Source organism: Macrotis lagotis, chromosome 2 (assembly GCF_037893015.1).
Source record: "Macrotis lagotis isolate mMagLag1 chromosome 2, bilby.v1.9.chrom.fasta, whole genome shotgun sequence".
Taxonomy (NCBI): domain Eukaryota; kingdom Metazoa; phylum Chordata; class Mammalia; order Peramelemorphia; family Peramelidae; genus Macrotis; species Macrotis lagotis.
Genome location: NC_133659.1, coordinates 253,835,891 through 253,856,872, shown reverse-complemented (window position 1 = coordinate 253,856,872; position 20,982 = coordinate 253,835,891). Strand labels below are relative to the sequence as shown.

Here is a 20,982-nt window from a genome sequence, read left to right as displayed (position 1 = left end):
AAATTGAAGGTAATACTCTTTGTTCTTTGTTTAAACTCCGCAGTTCTTTCTGTGGGTATGTATCTCCTTACAAATCTCCTAAAATTATCCCTGATTATTGCACTGATAGAGTGAGTAAGTCCAACAAGGTTGATCATCACCCCATGTTGTTAGGGTGTATAGTCTTCTTCTGGTTGTGCTCATCTCGCTCAGCATCAGTTCATGTAAGTTTTTCCAGGCTACTTTGAAATCTTGAAATCCCATCCCTACTGATTTCTAATAGAACAGTAGGGTTCCATCACAATCATATATCACAATTTGTTCAGCCATTCCCCAACTAATGGACTAGATCTGTGATTTTATCAGAGCAAATGTCTCCCTATGAGGAGTACCCTATATCTGTACAGTTTAGGCACTTGCAATTTAGTCTTTTTAGGGTTTCTCATAATTAGAGAGGTTAAGTCAGTTGTCTAGGGTCTTAGCCAGTATATGTAAGGAGGAAGAACTTTAGCCAAGAAAATGTTGACATCAGAGGTCAATTTTCTCTCCATGTGCCACTAATTTTACCTGGAGGAAAGTAAATTTGCCTAACTGGAATGTTGCCTGACTGTAATCTTCTCAGGCCCAGATATTGCAATTGTAATTGTACTCCCCAACCCCATTTAGCTGTTGAGAGTGGGAAATGGGAATTGGACCTCTTCTGATGTTCCTTTCTCTTCCTGGCAGCCTGCTGTACCAGTCACTTGGCCTATAGATTCTACAGCCAGAAGCTCTATGCTGAGGCCAGCTCTGTCACTGAGCCTTTCTGTCAGAAGATAGGATTGGCAAAGCCTGGAACATACCCTGGAATCCCTCCAGAGAAGGTAAAAACACAGACAGGAGGGAGGAATGGACTTAGTGAACAGTTGGAATTTTCATGGTAACAGGGGCAGTCCGATCTGCCCTAGGTTGTGTCCATTGGCTTCAGAGTTTAGAAGAATGGAAGCTTTCTCTTCCTAGCTGAAGAACCTAACATGATGATGAACCCAAGCTCTTGGGTAGGTTAATTGTAACCAGTCTTAAAGGGTTGTTTTTCCTTTTTTTTTTCAGTTTGTTTGCCTGATTGTATTTGTTTTGGTTAGATGTAAATTTCCATAAGAACAGGAACAATGCCTTCTGAAGCCTCCCATTTTTTAATCTTTGATTTTTTAAAAAATTTGTCATTTCCCTAACACCCCCGCCCCATACCTTCCCCCATTAAAAAGAAGTTACATATACTTGACCAGTTTGTGTCAGCAACCAGTTCTGGCAGAGCAGGCATCATTCATTCTTGGCCCATTCTTCCTACCACTCTTTAAGAAAATGAACGTTATCAAAAATTATGCTTTGCTGTCTAAATGTACACTATTGAAGTTATATATTTATTTGCTTGACTCTACTTTCATCACTACACATTACTTCATTCAATCCTTCCCATATTTCATTATTCCTCCCCCATATTTTCAGTTATTATATCTATTTTAAGAAACAAGTATTTTAGTTTTGTTTTTTGTTTTTTTGCAAGGCAAATGGGGTTAAGTGGCTTGCCCAAGGCCACACAGCTAGGTAATTATTAAGTGTCTGAGACTGGATTTGAACCCAGGTACTCCTGACTCCAGGGCCGGTGCTTTATCCACTGCACCACCTAGCCGCCCCAGAAACAGGTATTTTAAAAATTATTTGGCCCTCCCACTATTCTCTTTTCCCATTAATCAAAATAAAAAGAAAACAACATATCCCTAAATACATGTCTATATAGTCCAACAAATCAAATTCCCATATTAACCACATCTGAAGGTATATGTCTCTTTCTGCATTTTAAGTTCATCATCTCTTATCAGAAGAGTGAACTATTTCATCTTCATTCTTCAGGAATCATGGTTTATCACTGCATTGATCAAAATTCTAAAATCTTTCAAATTTGATTTTTGCTTTAATGTTGTTTTCATAGTATATATTCTTTTCTATTCACTTTGTATCAGTTTTTAAAAATCTTTCCAATTTTTCTGAAAGTATCCCATTTTATTATTTGTTATGGTACAATTATATTCTATTACATTCATATTGCACAGCCATTCCCAACAAGAGAAACCCCACCTTATTTTTCAGTTTTTGGCTACCACAAACAAAAATGTTTATGTTCAAAAATATTTATATTAGATCCTTTTCATCTTTCTTTGATTTCTTTGGGGTATAGGCCTAGTATTGATATTGCTGACTATGCACAAATCAAGTGAGTGACTTTCTGGTATAGTTACAAACTGTTTAATAGTTGTGACATGGAACTTCAGCTTCTTAAACTTGCATTTCTTTAATTACTTAGTGATTTAGGTATTTTTCATGATTATTGATAACTTGGATTTCTTGCTTTGAAAACTTAAGTTCTTCTATCCTTCAGTCATATACTGAGGAGTGGCTCTTAGTTTTATAAATTTGAATCAGTTTCTTATATTCTTTGGATTTTGTTTTTGTTTTTTTGGAGGCAGTTGGAGTTAAGTGACTTGCCCAGGATCACACAGCTAGTAGTAAGTGTCTGAAGTTGGATTTGAACTCAGGTCCTCCTGGTCCCAGGACCAGTGCTCTATCCACTGTGCCACCTAGCTATCCCCTTTGAATTTGATATAATCAAAATTTTCCTGTTTACTTTCTGTGATTCTCTCTGTCCTTTCTTTGATCTTTGGTCTTCTCTGTGCATAGATCCAGGGGATAATTTCTTCCTTGCTCCTCTAATTTGTTTATGATGGGAGCTTTTATTTCTTGGTCATATATCCTTTTAAGGTTTGTCTTAGTATATGGTGTAAGGTGTTGTTCTAAATCTAATTTCTACCAGAATGCTGTCCAGCTTGCCTAGAGATTTTAATTAAGCAAGTGAGTTCTTTCTCCCGTAACTGGAATTTTGAGGTTTATTAAATACTACCCTACTGTTTTTGCTTCTATATGTGCTTAATCTGTTCCACTTATTGACTTTTTAAAAAAATTAATATGGGACAGCTAGGTGCCATAGTGGTTAGAGCACCAGCCCTGGAGTCAGGAGGACCTGAATTCAAATTTGGCCTCACTTAATATTGCCCAGCTGTATGACTTTGGCCAAGTCACTCAACCCTATTGCCTTAAACTGAACTTGGATAGGAGATACCTTGAGAATCATGGACCTGAGTACTTCCTTTAAGGAACTCTTGAGATGAATTCAGTTCTGGGCTCTACCTCAGGGCTTCCTCTGTCATGAGGCCCTTGGATCTCTCCTTAGTGTGGTTCTGACTAGGGTCCTTTCCGCCCCCCCCCCCCCCGCCCCCCAATTCCTGGACTCAGGTATTATTCCGCTGCTAGGATCCCTCCCCAGGTTTCAGCAGCTACTCAGTCTGAATTTTGCTCATGGCCTTTCTCCTGCTTGGCCTAGGCCGCTGATACTTTGCTGGACTTTGCCTAGTCTTGGACCTATATTTCTTTGATTTCCACATATTCCATAATATTCTATTCATAATGCTTAGCTGTTCCCCATAGTTGGGCTTTATTTTTAGTTTTTTGTTTACCCAGGGATACTGCCATAGATACTTTGCTAGGAGTATACATACAACAGTAGGATGCTGGGTATGAACAATATAAAGATTTTAGAATAAATAACAGGACTTTTTGGAGTGGAGGGAAATGTGTGGTTGGATCTGTCTTTCCTCAGACCTGCCAGTATTGATTTTTAAAATTATCTTTGCTTATTTGAGGTAAAAACTCAGTTGTTATTCTTTTTATTTATCTTATTAATAACAATTAATAAATTAGTATTTATTGATCATTTGAATTTCTTCTGAAAACTTGATATCTTTTTGACCTTGGAAAATGCCCTTTGGTCTATATATTTTTTGTTAATTCTTTATATCTTGGATGGTAGAATTGTTTTTATCTAGATACAGATGGTATTCTCTATTGCAGACAGCCTAAAATTGTCCCTGATTGTTGCACTGATGAAATAAGCGTGTCCATCAAGGTTGATCATCACCCCCATGTTGCTGTTAGGGTGTACAGTGCTGGTTCTACTCATTTCACTCAGCATCAGTTCGTGCAAATCTTTCCATGGTTCCTTGAATTCACATCCCTCCTGGTTTCTAATAGAATGATAGTGTTCCATAACATGCATATACCACAGTTTGCTTAATTTCCAATTCTTTGCCACCACAAACAGAACTGCTATGAATATTTTGGTACAAGTGATGTTTTTACCTTTTTCATCATCTCTTCAGGGTATAGACCCAGTAGTGGTATTGCTGGATCAAAGGGTATGCACATTTTTGTTGCCCTCTGGGTGAAGTTTGGATGGTAGATTTTTATCAGATTTCTTACACCAAAAATTATTTTATTAGTTAAGAGTTTCCCTTATATAGGTAGGTGGCATTGATTTTTTTCTGAATGCCAAAGACTTTTTAGTTTTTTATTTTTAAAATAGTATTTTATTTTTCTCCAGTTACTTATAAAGATAACTTTTTAACATACATTAAAAAAAATGTTCAGTTCAGCACAAATTCTTAAAAATATGTCTTAATTCTGTATATATTTAAGAATTGAAGCCTTTATCAGAGATACTTATTGTAAAAATTGTAACCCAGCTTTTTGTATTCGTTCTGATCTTGGTTGCATTCGTTTTGTTTGTGTGAAATTTTATAAATTTATTATAATCAAAATTATACATTTTACCTCTAGTAATGCTCTCTTGTTTACATTCCCTTGATATTCTTTTTTTTTTTTAAGGAAATTTTTTTTTTAGGTTTTTGCAAAGCAAATGGGGTTAAGTGGCTTGCCCAAGGCCACACAGCTAGGAAATTATTAAGTGTCTGAGACCGGATTTGAACCCAGGTACTCCTGACTCCAGGGCTGGTGCTTTCCACTACACCACCTAGCAGCCTTTGATATTCTTGATCTTTTGTTCTTCCAAATGATATGGTCTCAGGAGGCATTTAGGTTGGGGTTATTTTTTCTAACACTATAAAATATTTTTTAGTAGTTTGATTGGTATGACATTAAGTAAGTGAATTAATTTAGGAAGAATTTTCATTTCTATTGTATTAGGTTGACCTATCCATGAACAACTGTTACTTTTCCAGTTGTTTAGATCTAACTTTATTTGTGTAAAAATCATTTTATAATTGTGTTCATGTAGTTCCTGAGTTTGTCTTGACACATAGACTCCTAAGTATTTTATATTGTATGTGGTTATTTTAAATGGAATTTCTCCTTGCTGCCAAGTTTTGTTGGTAATATGTAGAAATGCAATGATTTGTATGGGTTTTTTTAATATCCTGTAATTTTGCTAAATTTGTTAATTATTTCAACTAGTTTTTTAGTTGATCAATCATCTTCAGAATCATAGTTTTATTTCCTCATTGGCCATTCTAATTTGATGTCTTTTTCCTCTCTTATTGGAAATGCTAACATTTCTAGTATAATATTGAATATTGGTGATAATGGAATCCTTGCTTCATTCCTGATATTATTGGAAAGGCTTCTAGCTTATTCCCATTATAGATATAGCTTGCTTGCTAATGTTTTAGATAGCTAGGATTTATTTTAAGGAAACCTCCATTTGCTCCTTTGCTTTCTAGTGTTTCTAGTTGTATTTTGTCAAAAGCTTTTTGTGCATTTATTGAAATGTATTATTTCTGTTGATTTTGTTAGTGATATAGTCAATGATGCCAGTAGTTTTCCTAATATTGAACCAGTCCTGTTTTCCTGGTAGAAATCCCTCTTGGTCATAGAGTATGATCTTTGTGATATATTGTATAAAAATCTCCTTGCTAATATTTTATTTAAAATTTTTGGGGTGGCTAAGTGGCACAATGGATAAGGCACCAGCCCTGGAGTCAGGAGTACCTGGGTTCAAATCCGGTCTCAGACACTTAATAATTAACTAGCTGTGTGGCCTTGGGCAAGCCACTTAACCCCATTTGCCTTGCAAAAACCTAAAAAAAAATTTTTTGCATCAATATCCATTAGGGAAATTGGTTTTTAGTTTTATTTCTGCCTTTTAGCTCTTCTTGGTTTAGGTCTCAGCACCATATTTGTGACAAAAAAGAAATTTGGTAAGATTCCTTTACCTATTTTCCCAAATAGTTTATATGATATTGGAACTGGTTATTCTTTAGATGTTTGGTAGAATGTCACTGGCACTGGGGATTTATTCTTAGGGAATTCATTGATGGTTTGTTCAAATTCCTTTTCTAAGATAGGGTTATTTAAGTAGTATACTTTCTTTTCTGTTAATCCAGCTAATTTATGTTTTTCTAAATATTTATCCATTTTACTTAGATTTACTGACATACACTTGGGTAAAATAATTCCTAATCTTTGCTTTAATTTCTTCTTCATTGATGGTTACTTGATACTTGCAATTTGATTTTCTTCTTTTTTTTAAATTCAAATTAACTAATGGTTTATTTTATGGCGTTGTTGTTGTTGTTGTTGTTTTATAAAACCAGTTCCTATTTATTTTAATTAGTTTAATGGTTTTCTTACTCTCAATTTTATTAATATTCTCCTTTGAGTTTCAGGATTTCCAATTTATTGTTTAATTGGAGATTTTTACTTTGTTTATTTTCTAGTTTTTTTAGTTGGATGCCTAATTTATCGAGCTGCTATTTCTCTTATTTTCTTGATGTAACTGTTTAGAGATAAACTTATTGCTCTAAGTATTGCTTTGCTTGCATTCCTGAAATTTGGGTATGCTGTCTTAGTGTTATCATTATTTTCAATGAAATTATTGATTGTTTATATGATTTGTTCTTTAACCCACTCATTCTTTAGGATTGGATTAGTTTCCAATTAATTTTTTTAAAATTTAAGGCAATAGGGTTAAGTGACTTGCCCAAGGTCACACAGCTAGGTAATTATTAAGTGTCTCGACCCCATTTGAACTCTGGTCCTCCTGTCTCCAGGGCCAGTGCTCTATCCACCATGGCAACTAGCTGCCTCTCCAATTAATTTTTAATCTATCTTTCCATAGGTCTTTATTAAATGTAATTTTTATTGCATCATGATCTGAAAAGGATACATTTAATATTTCTGCCTTTCTGCATTTGTTAGAGAAGTTTTTATGCCTTTATTCTCTGGTGACTGCATAGCAATCTCTCACTGAAATCCAATTCAAGTGTTTGTTATGACATCATCTCCCTGATGTCATAGTCTTCTCTGAGAACAAAAGAGAAATAACATTATAATCCAAGGTCAGTTTTTAATGTAGGTTTCCGATACTGCTGAGAAAAAAGTATATTCGTTTCTTTGCCTGTTCAGTTTTTTCCAGAGGTCCATCATATCTAACTTTTTAAAAATTCTTTTTATTTCCTTATTTTATTTCTTGTTTATTTTGTGGTTAGATTTATCTAATTTTGAGAGGGGAAGTTTAGGCCACTAGTATAGTCCTACTGATTATTTCCTCCTGTAACTCATTTAACTTCTCCATTAAAAATTTGGATGCTCTGCCATATTTGTTCTATATATTTTTAGTTTATTATCTGTGATAACTTTTAGTTTTCTTCCTAGTCTCTTAATTAGATCAATTTTTGCTCTTTTTTACTTAAGCAAAAGTACAATATTTTGTCTCAGCCTTTTATTTTTTATTCTATCTTTTTGCTTAAAATGTATTTCTTGTAAACAACATATTAGAGATTCTGGTTTTTTATTCATTCTGCTATCTGTTTCTGTTTTATGAGTAAGTTCATCCCTTTCACAACCACAGTTATGATTACTAACTTTATTTCCTTCCATCCTATTTTCCCCCTGTTTATACTTCTCTCTTTCACCTTGTCCCTCCTTAATCAATGTTTGGCTTTTGATCACTGCTTTCTTCTGTCTGCTCTCCCTTCTATAAACACTACCTTTTCTTTTTCCCTCCCCTCCTACTTTTTTATAGGGTGAGATAATGATGCTGTTTCTCCTTCATTCTTTTTTTTTTTTTGGCAAGGCAATGGGATTAAGTGACTTGCCCAAGGTCACACAGCTAAGCAATTATTATGTCCCAGGGCAGATTTGAACTCAGGTGCTTCTGACTTCAGGGTGTGTGCTCTATCCACTCTGCCACCTAGCTGCCCCCTTGTCCTTTGTATTTGAAGAAAACCATGATTTCAGGGAGGTGATGCCATGACAAACACATGAATTAGATTTGAATGAGAGGTTGTTATGCAGTCACCAACCTCACTTTCTTCTCCAGAGCCATCTGGGTCCAGTGACCAGATATGAATCAAGATGACTGGAAATAACCCTGGTTGTGAGGCAATCAGGGTTCAGTGAATTATCCATGGTCACATAGCTAGTTAGTATCAAGTGTCTGAGGTTGTATTCGAATTCCCATCTTCTGACTCTAAGACCAGGGCTCCATCCACTGTGCCACCTAGCTGCCAGTGAGATAGAATGGATATATCATTTCCTCTTTGAGCCAAATCAAATGAGAAGTTCAAATTGATACTCTTTTTCCTTCCATTGTAATAGGTCTTTTAAACATCTTCATATGAGTTAATTTACCACATTCTGCATTTTCCTTCCCTCTTTTCTCAGTGTAATCCTTTTTCTCTTTTATTTTTTGCAAGGCAATGAGATTAAATGACTTGCCCAAGGTCACACCTGAAGTTAGATTTGAACTCAGGTCCTCCTCACTCCAAAGCTGGTGCTCTATCCACTGTGCCACCTAGCTGGCCCCCTTTTTCTCTTTAGTCTTTTAAAAATCATTCCATCAAAGTCAATTTGAACCCTCACCCTCTGATTTTGTATAAACCTTCTATCTGCCCAAAGAGTGATATAAATCTTAAGAGTTATAAGTATCATCTTCTCATGAAAGGATGTAAACACTTTAACCTTATTGGATAACTTATATTTTCACTTTCCTATTTAATCTTTTTATGTTTCTCTTAGGTCTTATATTTGAAAATTATATTTTCTGTTTGGGTTTTGTTCTTTTCATCAGAAATGTTTGAAATTTCACTGTTTCACTGAATGTCCATTTTTCCCCTGAAGGATTATGTTGAGTTTTGCTGGGTACTTGATATTTTTTAATATAAACTTACTTATTTATTTTTCCAGCTATGTAAAAACATAATTTTCAACATTTATTTTCAACATGTAATCTAGTATAGGATATACATATATATATATATATATACATATATATATATATATAATTATGTTAAACATATTTTCATAGTAGTCAGGTTTGTGAAAAAAATCATAACAAAAGGGTTAAAACCAAAGCACAAAACAAATTTTTAAAATGGAGAATAGTATGCTTTGGGCTGAGTTCAACATCCATAGTTCTTTCACTGATATGAGTGATATTTTTCAACACAAGTCCTTTAAAAATTGTCTTTAATCATTGTCCTGTTGAGAGCTAAGTCTATCATAGCTGATCATCACGCAGTGCTTCTGTTTCACTCAGCATCAGCTCATGCAAGTCTTTACAAGCTTTTCTGAAGTCATTTCTTTTTTTTTTTTTTTTGGCAAGGCGATGGGGTTAAGTGGCTTGCCTAAGGCCACGCAGCTAGCATTTCTTTCTTTTTTTTTTTTAAGAAAGATTTTATTTATTTTGAGTTTTACAATTTTTCCCTTAATCTTGCCTCCCTTCCCCCCACCCCCACAGAAGGCAGTCTGTTGGTCTTTACATTGTTTCCACGGTATGCATTGATCTACGTTGAATGTGATGAGCGAGAAATCATATCCTTAAGGATGAAAAATAAAGTATAAGAGATAGCAAAATTATGTAATAAGATAACAGTTTTTTTCTAAGTTAAAGGTAATAGTCTTTGGTCTTTGTTCAAACTCCTTACTTGTTTCTTTGGATACAGATGGTATTCTCCATTACAGAGAGCCCCAAATTGTCCCTGATGGAATGAGCAAGTCCATCAAGGTTGATCATTGCCCCCATGTTGCTGTTAGGATGTACAGTGTTTTTCTGGTTCTGCTCATCTCACTCAACATCAGTTCATGCAAATCCCTCCAGGCTTCCCTGAATTCCCATCCCTCCTGGTTTCTAATAGAACAATAGTGTTCCATGACATACATATACTGCAGTTTGTTAAGCCATTCTCCAATTGAAGGACATTTACTTGATTTCCAATTTTTTGCCACCACAAATGGAGCTGCTATGACTAGTGGTATTTCTGGATCAAAGGGTATCCACATTTTTGTTTTCCTTTGGGTATAGACCCAGTAGTGGTATTTCTGGATCAAAGGGTATCTACATTTTTGTTTTCCTTTGGGTACAATTCCAAACTGCTCTCCAGAAAGGTTGGATGAGTTCACAGCTCCACCAACAATGTCATAGTGTCCCAGATTTCCCACATCCCTTCCAACATTGATCATTGTCCTTTCTGGTCATATTGGCCAATCTGAGAGGTGTGAGGTAATACCCCAGAGATTCTTTAATTTGCATTTCTCTAATAAGTAATGGTTTAGAGCAATTTTTCATATGACTATGGATTGCTTTGATTTCCTCATCTGTAAATTGCCTTTGCATATTCTTTGACTATTTGTCAATTAGGGAATGGCTTTTTCTTTTGAAAATTTGACTCAATTCTTTATTTTAGAAATGAGTCCTTTTTCAGAAATAATAATGATGATGATGATGATGATAATAAAAGTAGTAATAATAATAATATTAGTTGTAAAAATTGTTTCCCAATTTACTACATTTCTTTTGATCTTGGTTACAATGGTTTAGTCTGTGCAAATCTTTTTAATTTAATGTAATCAAAATTATCTAGTTTGTTTTTAATGATATTCTCTATCTCTTCCTTGGTCATAAATACTTCCCTTTCCATAGATCTGACAGGTAAAAAAATATGGAACACTTCACGAATTTGCGTGTCATCCTTGCTCAGGGGCCATGCTAATCTTCTCTATATTGTTCCAATTTTAGTATAGGTACTGCCAAAGCGAGCACCTGAAGTCATTTCTCACAGAACAATAGTACCCTATAACATTCATATGCATAGCTTGTTTAGCCATTCTCCAATTGATGGATATCTCCTTAATTTCTAATTCTTTGCCACTACAAAAAAAGAGTTGCTAAAAGTATGTATATATGGGTCTATGTGGGCAAAGACCCATATATAGTTATATATGTATCTTTCCCCCTTTTTTAGGATCTGTTTGGGAGACAGGGTTAGTAGAGGTATTCCTGAATCAAAGAATGTGCAACTTTGAATGTAGTTCTAAATTGCTCTCTAGAATGGTTAGAGGACTTTTACAACTTCACCAACTGTGCATTAGTGTCCCAGTTTTTCCACATCTCTTCTACCACTGATCATTTTCCATTTTTGTCATAATGGTCAATCTGATAGCTGTGAGATGGTACCTCACAGTTATTTTAATTTCCATTTCTCTAAGCAATAATGATTTAGAACATTTTTATATGACTATTGATAGCTTTAATTTCTTCATCTGAAAACTACCTGTTCATATCCTTGATCATTTATCAATTGGAAAATGACTTGTATTCTTATAAATTTGACTTAGTTCACCAACTTTTGGCATTCCTTTTAATCTTGGTTACATTGGTTTCATTTGTGTCAAAACTTTATAATATCATCAGAATTATCCTTTTTTGTACTTTATAATATTTTCTATATCTTGTTTGGTCATAAACTACCTTTCCTCTCCGTAGATCTGATAGACTATTTCTTTTTCTCCTAATTAGCTTATGATATTACCTTTCATATCTAAATTCTATACCTATTTCAACCCTATCTTAGTAGAAGGTGTGAGATATTAGTTTCTGCTGTATTTTCCAGTTTTCCCAGCAGTTTTTGTCAGATTAAGTAGTTGATTCGTGATTGTATCTAAACCCCTTTACCTTCTGGAATATCACATTCCTTTAATATAGAAGCTGCTATATCCTGTCTAATCCTGACTGTTGCACCTCTGTATTTGAATTGTTATTTTCTGGCTGCTTACAGTATTTTCTCCTTGATTAGAGAATTCTGGAGTTTTACTATAATTCTGAGAATTTTCATTTTGGAATCTCTTTCAGGAAGTGATCCAGTAGATTCCTTCAATGACTATTTTTTCCCTCTGGGTCTAGAATATCAGGGCAGTTTTCCAGGATAATTTCTTGAAAGATGCTATCCAGGCTCTTTGAACATTCCTGGATATATTTTCTGGATCACTTATTTTTCAAGTGAAATTTTTCACATTTTCTTGTATTTTTTCATTCTTTTGTCTTCTTTCTTAAAATTCTGTGTGGGAAGAGAAACCTCAGACCTGTTTTGCTTTGTAATTTTCTAATTATAGTGATTTGGAACAATTTTTTTAAAGATTTTAGTCAATGATTTAAAGTTAGTAATTGGGGGTTTTGAAGCCTGCGTAATGGTGTCTTTTCCATCTTCCTTGCTCTTTTACTTGTGACAGTTACACAAATGCTTCCGGCTCCACATCGAGAGCCTGAAGAAGCTGGGCCAGCCAGCCCAAGGCTGTAGGATGGTGGCTCTGTGGCTGATGGCCCTGCAGCCCTGTACCCTGGAGCACATGACAGAACCTGTTAGCTTCTGGGTCCGGGTCAAGATGGATGCTGCCAAGGCTGGTGACAAGGATCTGCAACTCACGTGAGTAGGGATACATAGGAGAAAACCCTCTCTGGGGTGCTTTTGTGGTCACTCTGCCTATGGCTGAAGCCCCAGTGTGAAAGACAGGATGCTGGTACCCTGCTGTGAGGGGAGCTCGGGAGTGGCCTGTCCTAAGTGCTTCTCTTCCCCAGGACACTTCGGGACAGCCTGGCTGGTTGGAGCCCAGAGGTCCTGACGCCTTTACTGCTAGAAGAGTTGCGAGGCTACAAGGCATTTCGGTCTGACACAGGACAAGAGCGTTTCAATGTCATTTGTGACTTGCTGGAGCTGAATACTGAAGAGACACCGACGGCGGCCTGGACACGTGCCACCATCTTGGTTGAGCTTGCCCAAGTGCTGTGCTACTATGACTTTGCCCAGCATACTGACTGGTGAGGCTAAAGGATCAGGGTGGAGGCTCTTTGGGGGACTGTCCCCAGGTAATCTGGGCCTGAGCCCCATGGTGGCCTAGTTCAGCTGTCTGGCTCCTCTGGGGATTTCTCCTCTGCCACAGTGCTGTGGTCCCAATAATGCATCTCCATTCCTGTCTTTATGACCAGCTCAGCTCTGGAGGCAGTGCAGGAGGCCCTGAAGTTGCTGGAGAGGGTGCAGCCCGAGGCCCAGGCTACAGACCAGTTTCTGGATGATAAAGCCCAGGCTCTGCTGTGGCTCTACATCTGTACCCTAGAGACCAAAATGCAGAAAGTGAGTAGGACTGGCCTGAGGCTAGGGGAGCTGGGCTGTGTCCCTCTGCTTGGACTATGCCCACCTCACACTGTCTTCTGACCTTCAGGGCATTGAGCAGGACTTGAGAATAAAGTCACAGCCCAACTTGATAGAGTTAGAAACCAACGACTTGAACTATGAGGATAAAGCACAGGATGACCATTTTCTCTACAGCAGGATTGCCTTCAATCTGGCTGCAGACACTGGTGAGGGCATTAGGTGCATGAGAGGCTCGGGGGGGTGGGGAATACAGTGCTTTTCTAGGGAACCAAGGTCTTGCTGGCTAAAATTGATGGTGAGATAGTTTCACTTATAACATCTTAAGAAAAGAACCCAGCTGAGGTGGGCATAGGGTGGGCATCCATGGGGAGAGATGGTTATTGTTCCTAGATTTCTCTACATCGGTTATGTTTGGAGGCTGGCCTTAATGGCTTTTCCTTTGACTTTTAGTTCATTCTAAGTGCTTAGATCAGGCACTGGCACTTTGGAAGGAGATGCTAACAAAAGGACAAGTGCCCACAGTGAGATGCCTGCAACAGACCACTGCTTCCCTCCAGATCCTGGCTGCCCTCTGTCAGCTACTAGCCAAAGTAATGAAGGGAAGGGTTTGGGAAATTTGGTAATCTTTGCAGAACATTGTTTATAGTACCTACCTTAATGGCCTGGCATGTAACAAGCATTTGATAAATAACTGTTTGGAATGAAGATCTCTGATTCTTCTGGATGTAGCTTCCCATGCAACTTAGGATCAAATTGAGAAGGTCCAAAGAATCTTGTCTTTTGATTCCCACATTCCAGATTATTTTTTGATCTAGTACCTCCATTAGAAATCCTGAGGTGCCTCCTACAGTATTTGATGTTAGACTTTGGGCTAGGAGTCAGAACTGCTTTTTGTGCAACAGAATCTCAGCCTGGCCCTGGGCCCAGATGTAATAGAACCTCAAGAGGCTTTGGGGAACAGATTGAGGGTGGTTAGGGAAGGAGTTTGGTACTTCTAGTATTCTTGGTTGAGACATTGCTGGGTTCTTAGCCCCTACAGGCTCTAGAGACCCACTTGTTAATACGTACACTCTCAGAAAATCTTAAGGACTATATTAAAGCAGCTGGTGCCTCCTGTCACCTCACCCGGATCCTTTTGACACTGGACTGTCCCAGTTATGCCCAGGTGAGTAATGAACCAGTCTTGCCAGATGCCTATGGGAGAGAATAATGGCAAAACTTGATATCTCTTTGGGGACAGATATTGGAACAGGGATCATCCACCTCCTTTTGGATCTTTTTCATGATACTTGGGAGAAATATGGTATAAGGAATTTGCAGAATGGGTAGAAACAGAAGAGAAGTCTTTTAAAACTGTACTTTTTTAAAAACTTGTGACCCATAATCTAATTGAATTATGTTTATACCTTGCTTTTATAGTTGATTTAATGACTGGTATTTGACTTAATAAATAATATTTTAGCTTAGCCATTTGTTGCTTTTTTTTTTTATACAATCACCAAATTGGGTCTAAAGCTATATTTGGAGGAGGCAGAATCCAGTCTGAAGCTTAGTGATCACAAGAATGAAGGATACATACTCCTCACCCAAACCTGCACCTTACTTCGAAGTCAACTTTATTGCATCCATAAGAAGGTACCTCTTCACTTCTCTTTTTGGTAAAGACTTGTCTGGATTATAAGGTCTTCCTGTGTGGGGATAGATGGTTTCCAGACTTTTCCCCTTGAAGAGGCGCAACCAAAAACTACTTGAACTTATCTGTGAGAAGATATGGGTTCTAGTATTGGCTCTTTATCCATATGGCCTGGTTATCTCTCAGTCTCTTTCAGTCTCCATTTCTTAGAAGGCCATATTCCTTTTGAGAGAATGGAAGTAGAAATTGTATTAGCTACTTCCTGGCAACAACTCTCCCCAGTGTTTGTATATGTGTTTTTTCTTTACTACCCTTACCTAGGAAACTGAAGGCCTCTCCTTGCTACTGTCCGTGTTGCGTGATTCAGCCCTTCAAAAACCTTCTAAGGCCTGGTACTTGCTTCGGGTCCAGGCCTTGCAGTTGGTAGCTGTCTACCTTAGTCTTCCCTCTAGCAGTCTTTCTGTCCATCAATGGGAACAACTTCATGCTCAAGGTACAAGTATATATATATGAAAGAGAACAAGGATATTCCCATGCACTGGAGGCATCTTGGAATGATTCTTCCCATAGTTCCAGGGAACCTGTTTATTTAAGGGACTATCCAAAACCACTAAGCTTATCTCTGGCTTATCTCAGTTACCTTCCTTAATTTAGATCTGTGAATCTGGAATTGTCTAGGATCTACTCTCTAAAGCTTAAAGCAGCCACCCTTCCTCCACTCCCTAGAAATGCTAATGAATTTTTTGCTTGTACTGATCTTGGGGAAGGTCTGTCTATAATCTTTTTATTTTTCTCCCTCCCTCTTCCCCCTTTCCAAAACAGGCTGGCAGACCTCTGAGATAGCTCTGATTGAATCCCACAAGCTCCTCCGAAGTATTATCATTCTTCTGATGGGCAGAGACCTGCTCTCTGTTCAGCGGACTGCTATGGAGACTGTCTTTCTTGACTATGGTAGGTCCTTTCCCTTTCTCAGACTTATCCAATAGGTTCTAGGGGGAGGGTGTCCCTCTGAAGTTCAGAATACAGGGACTAGATAAAGAGCATGCTTATTTTTGTCTTGGGGGTATTGGGTTATGACAATGTCTTTGTCTCCTTGCTATAGGTGACAACTTGATACAGAAGTGGCAAGTTCTTGCAGAGGTTCTGAGCTGTTCAAAGAAGCTGGTGACCTTGTTGGGACACTTGGGCACTGTGACTGAAGCCAAGGCCTTCTGCCTGGAGGCTTTAAGGCTCACGCTGAAGTTGCATTGTCTACGCCAGTGAGTGCTGGGAAAAGGGTTGGGAGGGAAGGAAGGTGATGATTCCTAAGTATTCTTTATGTTGGCCCATGGGAAGTTTTCCAGAGCTAGTTTCCAGATGTTCAATTCTGTATTCTACCTAATGTCCATGATAGAGCATTCAGCTCTTTACATCTGAGTTATATTTGCCCTAATGCATTGATGGGGAAGAATGCAGAAGAGGGTAGGTTTCTGAGGGGATATTCAACCCAACCATCCTACCTAGTGCTTGGGAGCTCTTTCATAACAATGGCATGAAGGTATGGATGTCATAGGAGAGGGCCAACAGGAATCACAGGAAAAAAAGAAAGAGGGAAAACCTACTGATCACCTTTTTTCTTTTATTATAACCCCACCTCCCCACTCTCCCCCAAAAAAGGTGTGCCTTGTTCCTAGTACTAAAGGGAGAACTGGAACTAGCCCGCAATGATTTTGACCTCTGCCATTCAGATCTTGAGCAGGTGCTGTTCCTGCTTCATTCTGGTACAGGTGAGTGACCAACAACTTTATTTTGCAGAGAATAGTGAGAAAGGATTAAATTGGGTGGTATAAATTTAAGTCTTTTCTGAGCAAAGATTTATCCCTGACTCCAAAGCAAATTTTCTTTTTCTTTTTATTCTCTTTTATCTTTATTTTATTTTCCCCCAGTTAAATGCAAAAACAAGTTTCAAAATGCACTTCCAAAATCTTAAGTTCAAAATTTTCTCCTTTCCTCCCATCCTACTCCTCCTCATTGAGAAAGCAAGTTATGTGATATAGGTTAAAAATGTGTAATCATGAAAAACATTACCACAATAGTCATATTGTAAAAGTAAACATTAACCCCGCCCCCCAAAAAAAGAGAGAAACCTCAAGAAAAATAAAGTGAAAAACAACAAAGTATGCTTCAGGCTGTGTTCAGATAACAGCTGTGTCTTCCAAAGAAAATTTTCAAGTGGCTTCCTTCTTTAAGCTGCAAAAAGAATTGAGATTAGAAATAAAGAACAACTTTACCTACTGTAGTAATTAAATACAGGAATAAGAGACATAGGTAGAAAATAGATTCCTTTCAGGGGTCTTAAGTTTCAGAGATCATCTCTGGGGTAGTTTGGTATTATTTTGAGGTAGAAAGGTGACCTTTCAAGATAGTCTTCCGGACTTGCAATTCAGTGATTTCATATTTGATTTTAGCTTTTTGCTCTCCCCAGAGTTTGAAGGGATAGCCCAGCTACCAGATAATGTGAAAAAGATCCATCCCCAGAAAGGACAGCTACAGACTCGAGACCCGCCCTGTTCCAATCTCCCTGAAGAAGAACCCTTCCTTAGGGGCCCTGCTCTGCAGCTGGTGGCCACTGTGGATAAGGATCCTGGCCCCTTGGTATCCTCCCCTGTGCTGAAAACCAAACCTCAACCTCTCCCTGCCTTCCTTTCCCATGTGCCTGCCTGCAGCTGTATACTCTGTACTGATCCTGCCCTTGTAGCTGTCTGCTTCCGATGGATGCTGGTCTGTGCTGGGGTAGAAGTTTCTTCAGGTCATCAGGCAAAGGGCCTGGACTTGTTACAGTCTGTGCTCAGGAGATGCCCGGGGGCTACAGACCGTCTGGCACAGGTTTTACAGGCTACGCTGAGCCAAGAAACCCCACCCTCACCTGCTCCAAGATTCCTAGAGGACCTCATGGCTCAGGCTTACACCCAGTTGGCCTTGGAAGGCATAAACCATCCACCAGACAAGGGCCTTTGGGAGACCTTAGAGACTGGGCTGAGTTTTGTTTCTTCTAGGACACCCCACCTGAACTCATGGCATGCCAGCCTACTTGTGGCAAAGTCCCTGGCATCATTAACCAATCTCAGCTGTTGTACCACTCAGTTCTTTGGGAATACCTGGACTTGGCAGCCTTCAATGGTGAAGTTATCTCAGACTTCAAAGTCTTCTAAAAGTCAGAGCCAAAAGCTTACAGGAGAAAAAGGCAAGCAGATAGTCTCTGAGGACCTGTCCCTCCACAATACCTCCCTAGAAGATCTACAGAAGAGGCCTTCAGCTGTATCACGGCCAACTGGGAGACCTTGTACCCCAAAGCAGCCAGGACAAGCTGGCCCTCATGTACCATTTACAGTGTTTGATGAAGAACTTTCTACAAAGAGCAAGTCTGACTTAGCCAAAGCCCCTCGGCTGAGGTGCAGAGCCCAGACTCGTCTCAAGGTAAAGTAGAGAAGTTAGATCGAAGCTTTGGGATGTTTGCTATTGGTTGATTGTTAGTGTGTGCAAAGTACATAAAACACCATTACTAACTTTAAGGAGCTTAAAATTTTCCATGAGTATTCCTGACAGGATATTCTCTTAGTATGAACTATATTGCTGATTTTGGTCTTTCCTTTACCTTGTTATTCCATCATTTTCTTTCTTTCTTTCTTTCTTTCTTTCTTTCTTTCTTTCTTTCTTTCTTTCTTTCTCTCTCCCTCTCCCTCCCTCCCTTTCTTTCCTTCCTTCCTTCCTTTCTTTCCCTCCCTCTTCTTTCTTTCTTTCTTTCTTTCTTTCTTTCTTTCTTTCTTTCTTTCTTTCTTTCTTTCCTTCCTTCCTTCCTTCCTTCCTTCCTTCCTTCCTTCCTTCCTTCCTTCCTTCCTTCCTTCCTTCCTTCCTTCTTTCCTTCCTTCCTTCCTTCCTTCCTAGAAAGATTTTGTTTATTTTCAGTTACAATTTTTCCCCAGTCTTGCTTCCCTCCCCACAGAAGGCAGTCTGTTAATCTTTACATTGTTTCCATTATTCCATCATTTTCAGTTGTGTCCAACTCTTTTTGTGGCTGCGTTGGTATTTTCTTGTAAGGGATACCATTGTGGTTTTCATTTTCTCCTCCAGCTCATTTTACAGGTGAGAAAACTGAACAAGGTAAAGTGACTTGTCCATAGTTAGTAAACCTGAGGCCAGATTTGAACTGACTTCCTGACTGTAGGCCCAGTATTCTCATCCACTTGCACCACATAACTCCCTTCTTTTTCCTATTCCAAAGTAAATATCCCTTCACTTGTAGGACTACTGAAAACCAAGCAGATGACAGTATGTTTGGAAGGGCAGTAATGGAATTCTTAAGCTTTCTAAAGCTCCATTACAGCCCTTGTTCCTCCACAACACTGTCACTCTCAGGCCTCTTGATGTTTTTCTGTCTTTCCTATTTTCCTCATCCATAGGTGAACTTTAGTGATGATGAAGACTACATCCCCTCTGAGGGACTGGCTGAAAAGCCCAAGAGACGAGGACCAACCTCTCGAGGCAGGGGTCGGGGGGGCAGGGTCCCAAGACTAAAGACAGATACTGAAGATGCTCCAGGTGTCACCAAGGATCAGTTTACCTCTGGCATCCAAACCCGCCATAGCAAGAAGGTGGTGGTAGGGGAACACATCCCTCAGCGAACCCTTCGACGTCAGACAAAGTTGGACATGGAGCTCATGCGGACTATTCCTGAAGAACAAACAACTGATAAGTTGGATATGAGCTTTGAGATTCTCCAAGATTCTGATGAGGAAGGCGTGGCCTCAGGTGTGAGGGAGGGAGCCCTATATTATCTAAATAGTCAGAGCTTGATCCTTTTCTGTAAAGGGGAACTCCAGATCATGATATTCCATAAGATGATTGCACAAGTGGCAGTTTGGGACTGGAGGGAAGGTGGAGGGTGGATAGAGATATCATAAGACTGTCTCCAACTAGGTGGGCCAAAATTGATGCCAGCGTGGCATGATACAACTGTGGGAGAGTGTGAAGTGGTAAGACGAGACGCTGGCAAGGATGTTCCACCTTTCCAGGCTCTGGAGAAGAGAGAAAGCAATAAATCCCATGCCATGCGTTCCAGGCTTGCCTCTGCCCCTGCAGCCTTTGGTGAGTGAAAGCACAATGAGGACTTTTAGTACTGGGGGGAGCAAAAGGGCCTGGGTCTGTCTGACTGTCTTGCACCCCCATATTATACTCCTGTCATTGAAGTTTCCAGATAAGTTTATGTTTCATGTAGACTGAGAACTCATGAAGGCAGGCAAGATGGACGGTTTACATTTCCTTTCCAGACAGAGTGTGGGGGCTTAATTGCAGAAGAAAAGATTCTTAAATTAGTCAAAAAGTGGGGAATTCACCAATGGAAAGTGATTTACCCCCATCCTAGGCCTCTCTACCCTTGACTCCGTCTATGACTCCCTAAGCATTGCCTTCCGATGTGTCAGCCACTGCCCCCCAAGTGGGCTCTACGCTCAGTTGTGCCATCTCCTGGCTTTGTGTCTGGGTCACCGTGATCCCCATGCCACTGCCTTTTTTGTCACCGAATCTGTCTCCACCACTTCTCGACATCAATTGCTCACCACCCTTCACCGGCAACTCCAGTAAGTAACACTTTTTTTCATCCTTTCTGGGCTCTTTTTGAGACTGCCTCTTTTCAGGGCTCTTGATGATCCCATTTTTTTCCCCTTGAGATTGGCCATAAGTATTCTGGATTTGAGAAGTCTGGCTCTGACGTTGGCCTCTCTCTTTGAGGGAAGTGAAGTGGGAAGCTGGTTAACCTCTTTTCCTTCTTTACTTATTTCATGCATAGCAAGGCACAGAAGCAACAAGCCCTAGATGTGACTGAACAATTACAGGGGCTGAATCTACAGGAAGAGCCCAAAGGTGTTCCCTTCACTCGCCTCCAGAACCTCTTTTCATTCAGGACTCTAAGGCCTGGCTGCTTCCCTCAGCCTGAGAAGGAGAGTTTTCAGGAACTCCTGGATAAGATTCCTAGTGGTATGTTTGGGAGGATGTGATTGGAATGAAACTCTTCTCTTTGGT

General features: G+C 39.0%; 1 protein-coding gene and 1 non-coding gene across 3 annotated transcripts in view; one reads left to right on the top strand and one right to left on the bottom strand.

The window, feature by feature from the left end:
- The window catches only part of ESPL1 (extra spindle pole bodies like 1, separase), a 39,387-nt gene that overhangs the window by 6,604 nt on the left and 11,801 nt on the right, over positions 1–20,982 (top strand). For both annotated transcript variants that reach the window (XM_074225800.1, XM_074225799.1), the window contains exons 6-22: positions 706–842; positions 12,373–12,566; positions 12,719–12,958; positions 13,127–13,271; positions 13,360–13,498; positions 13,743–13,882; positions 14,323–14,457; positions 14,808–14,927; positions 15,247–15,418; positions 15,748–15,876; positions 16,028–16,184; positions 16,582–16,691; positions 17,390–18,381; positions 19,365–19,713; positions 19,882–20,049; positions 20,327–20,540; positions 20,750–20,937. In XM_074225800.1, coding sequence (XP_074081901.1) covers positions 706–842; positions 12,373–12,566; positions 12,719–12,958; positions 13,127–13,271; positions 13,360–13,498; positions 13,743–13,882; positions 14,323–14,457; positions 14,808–14,927; positions 15,247–15,418; positions 15,748–15,876; positions 16,028–16,184; positions 16,582–16,691; positions 17,390–18,381; positions 19,365–19,713; positions 19,882–20,049; positions 20,327–20,540; positions 20,750–20,937 — 3,729 coding nt within the window. The remainder of the gene's footprint in view (positions 1–705; positions 843–12,372; positions 12,567–12,718; positions 12,959–13,126; positions 13,272–13,359; positions 13,499–13,742; positions 13,883–14,322; positions 14,458–14,807; positions 14,928–15,246; positions 15,419–15,747; positions 15,877–16,027; positions 16,185–16,581; positions 16,692–17,389; positions 18,382–19,364; positions 19,714–19,881; positions 20,050–20,326; positions 20,541–20,749; positions 20,938–20,982) is intronic.
- On the bottom strand, positions 10,800–10,906 carry LOC141515632 (U6 spliceosomal RNA). Its single transcript, XR_012476395.1, has one exon. It is a non-coding gene; the product is annotated as a U6 spliceosomal RNA (small nuclear RNA).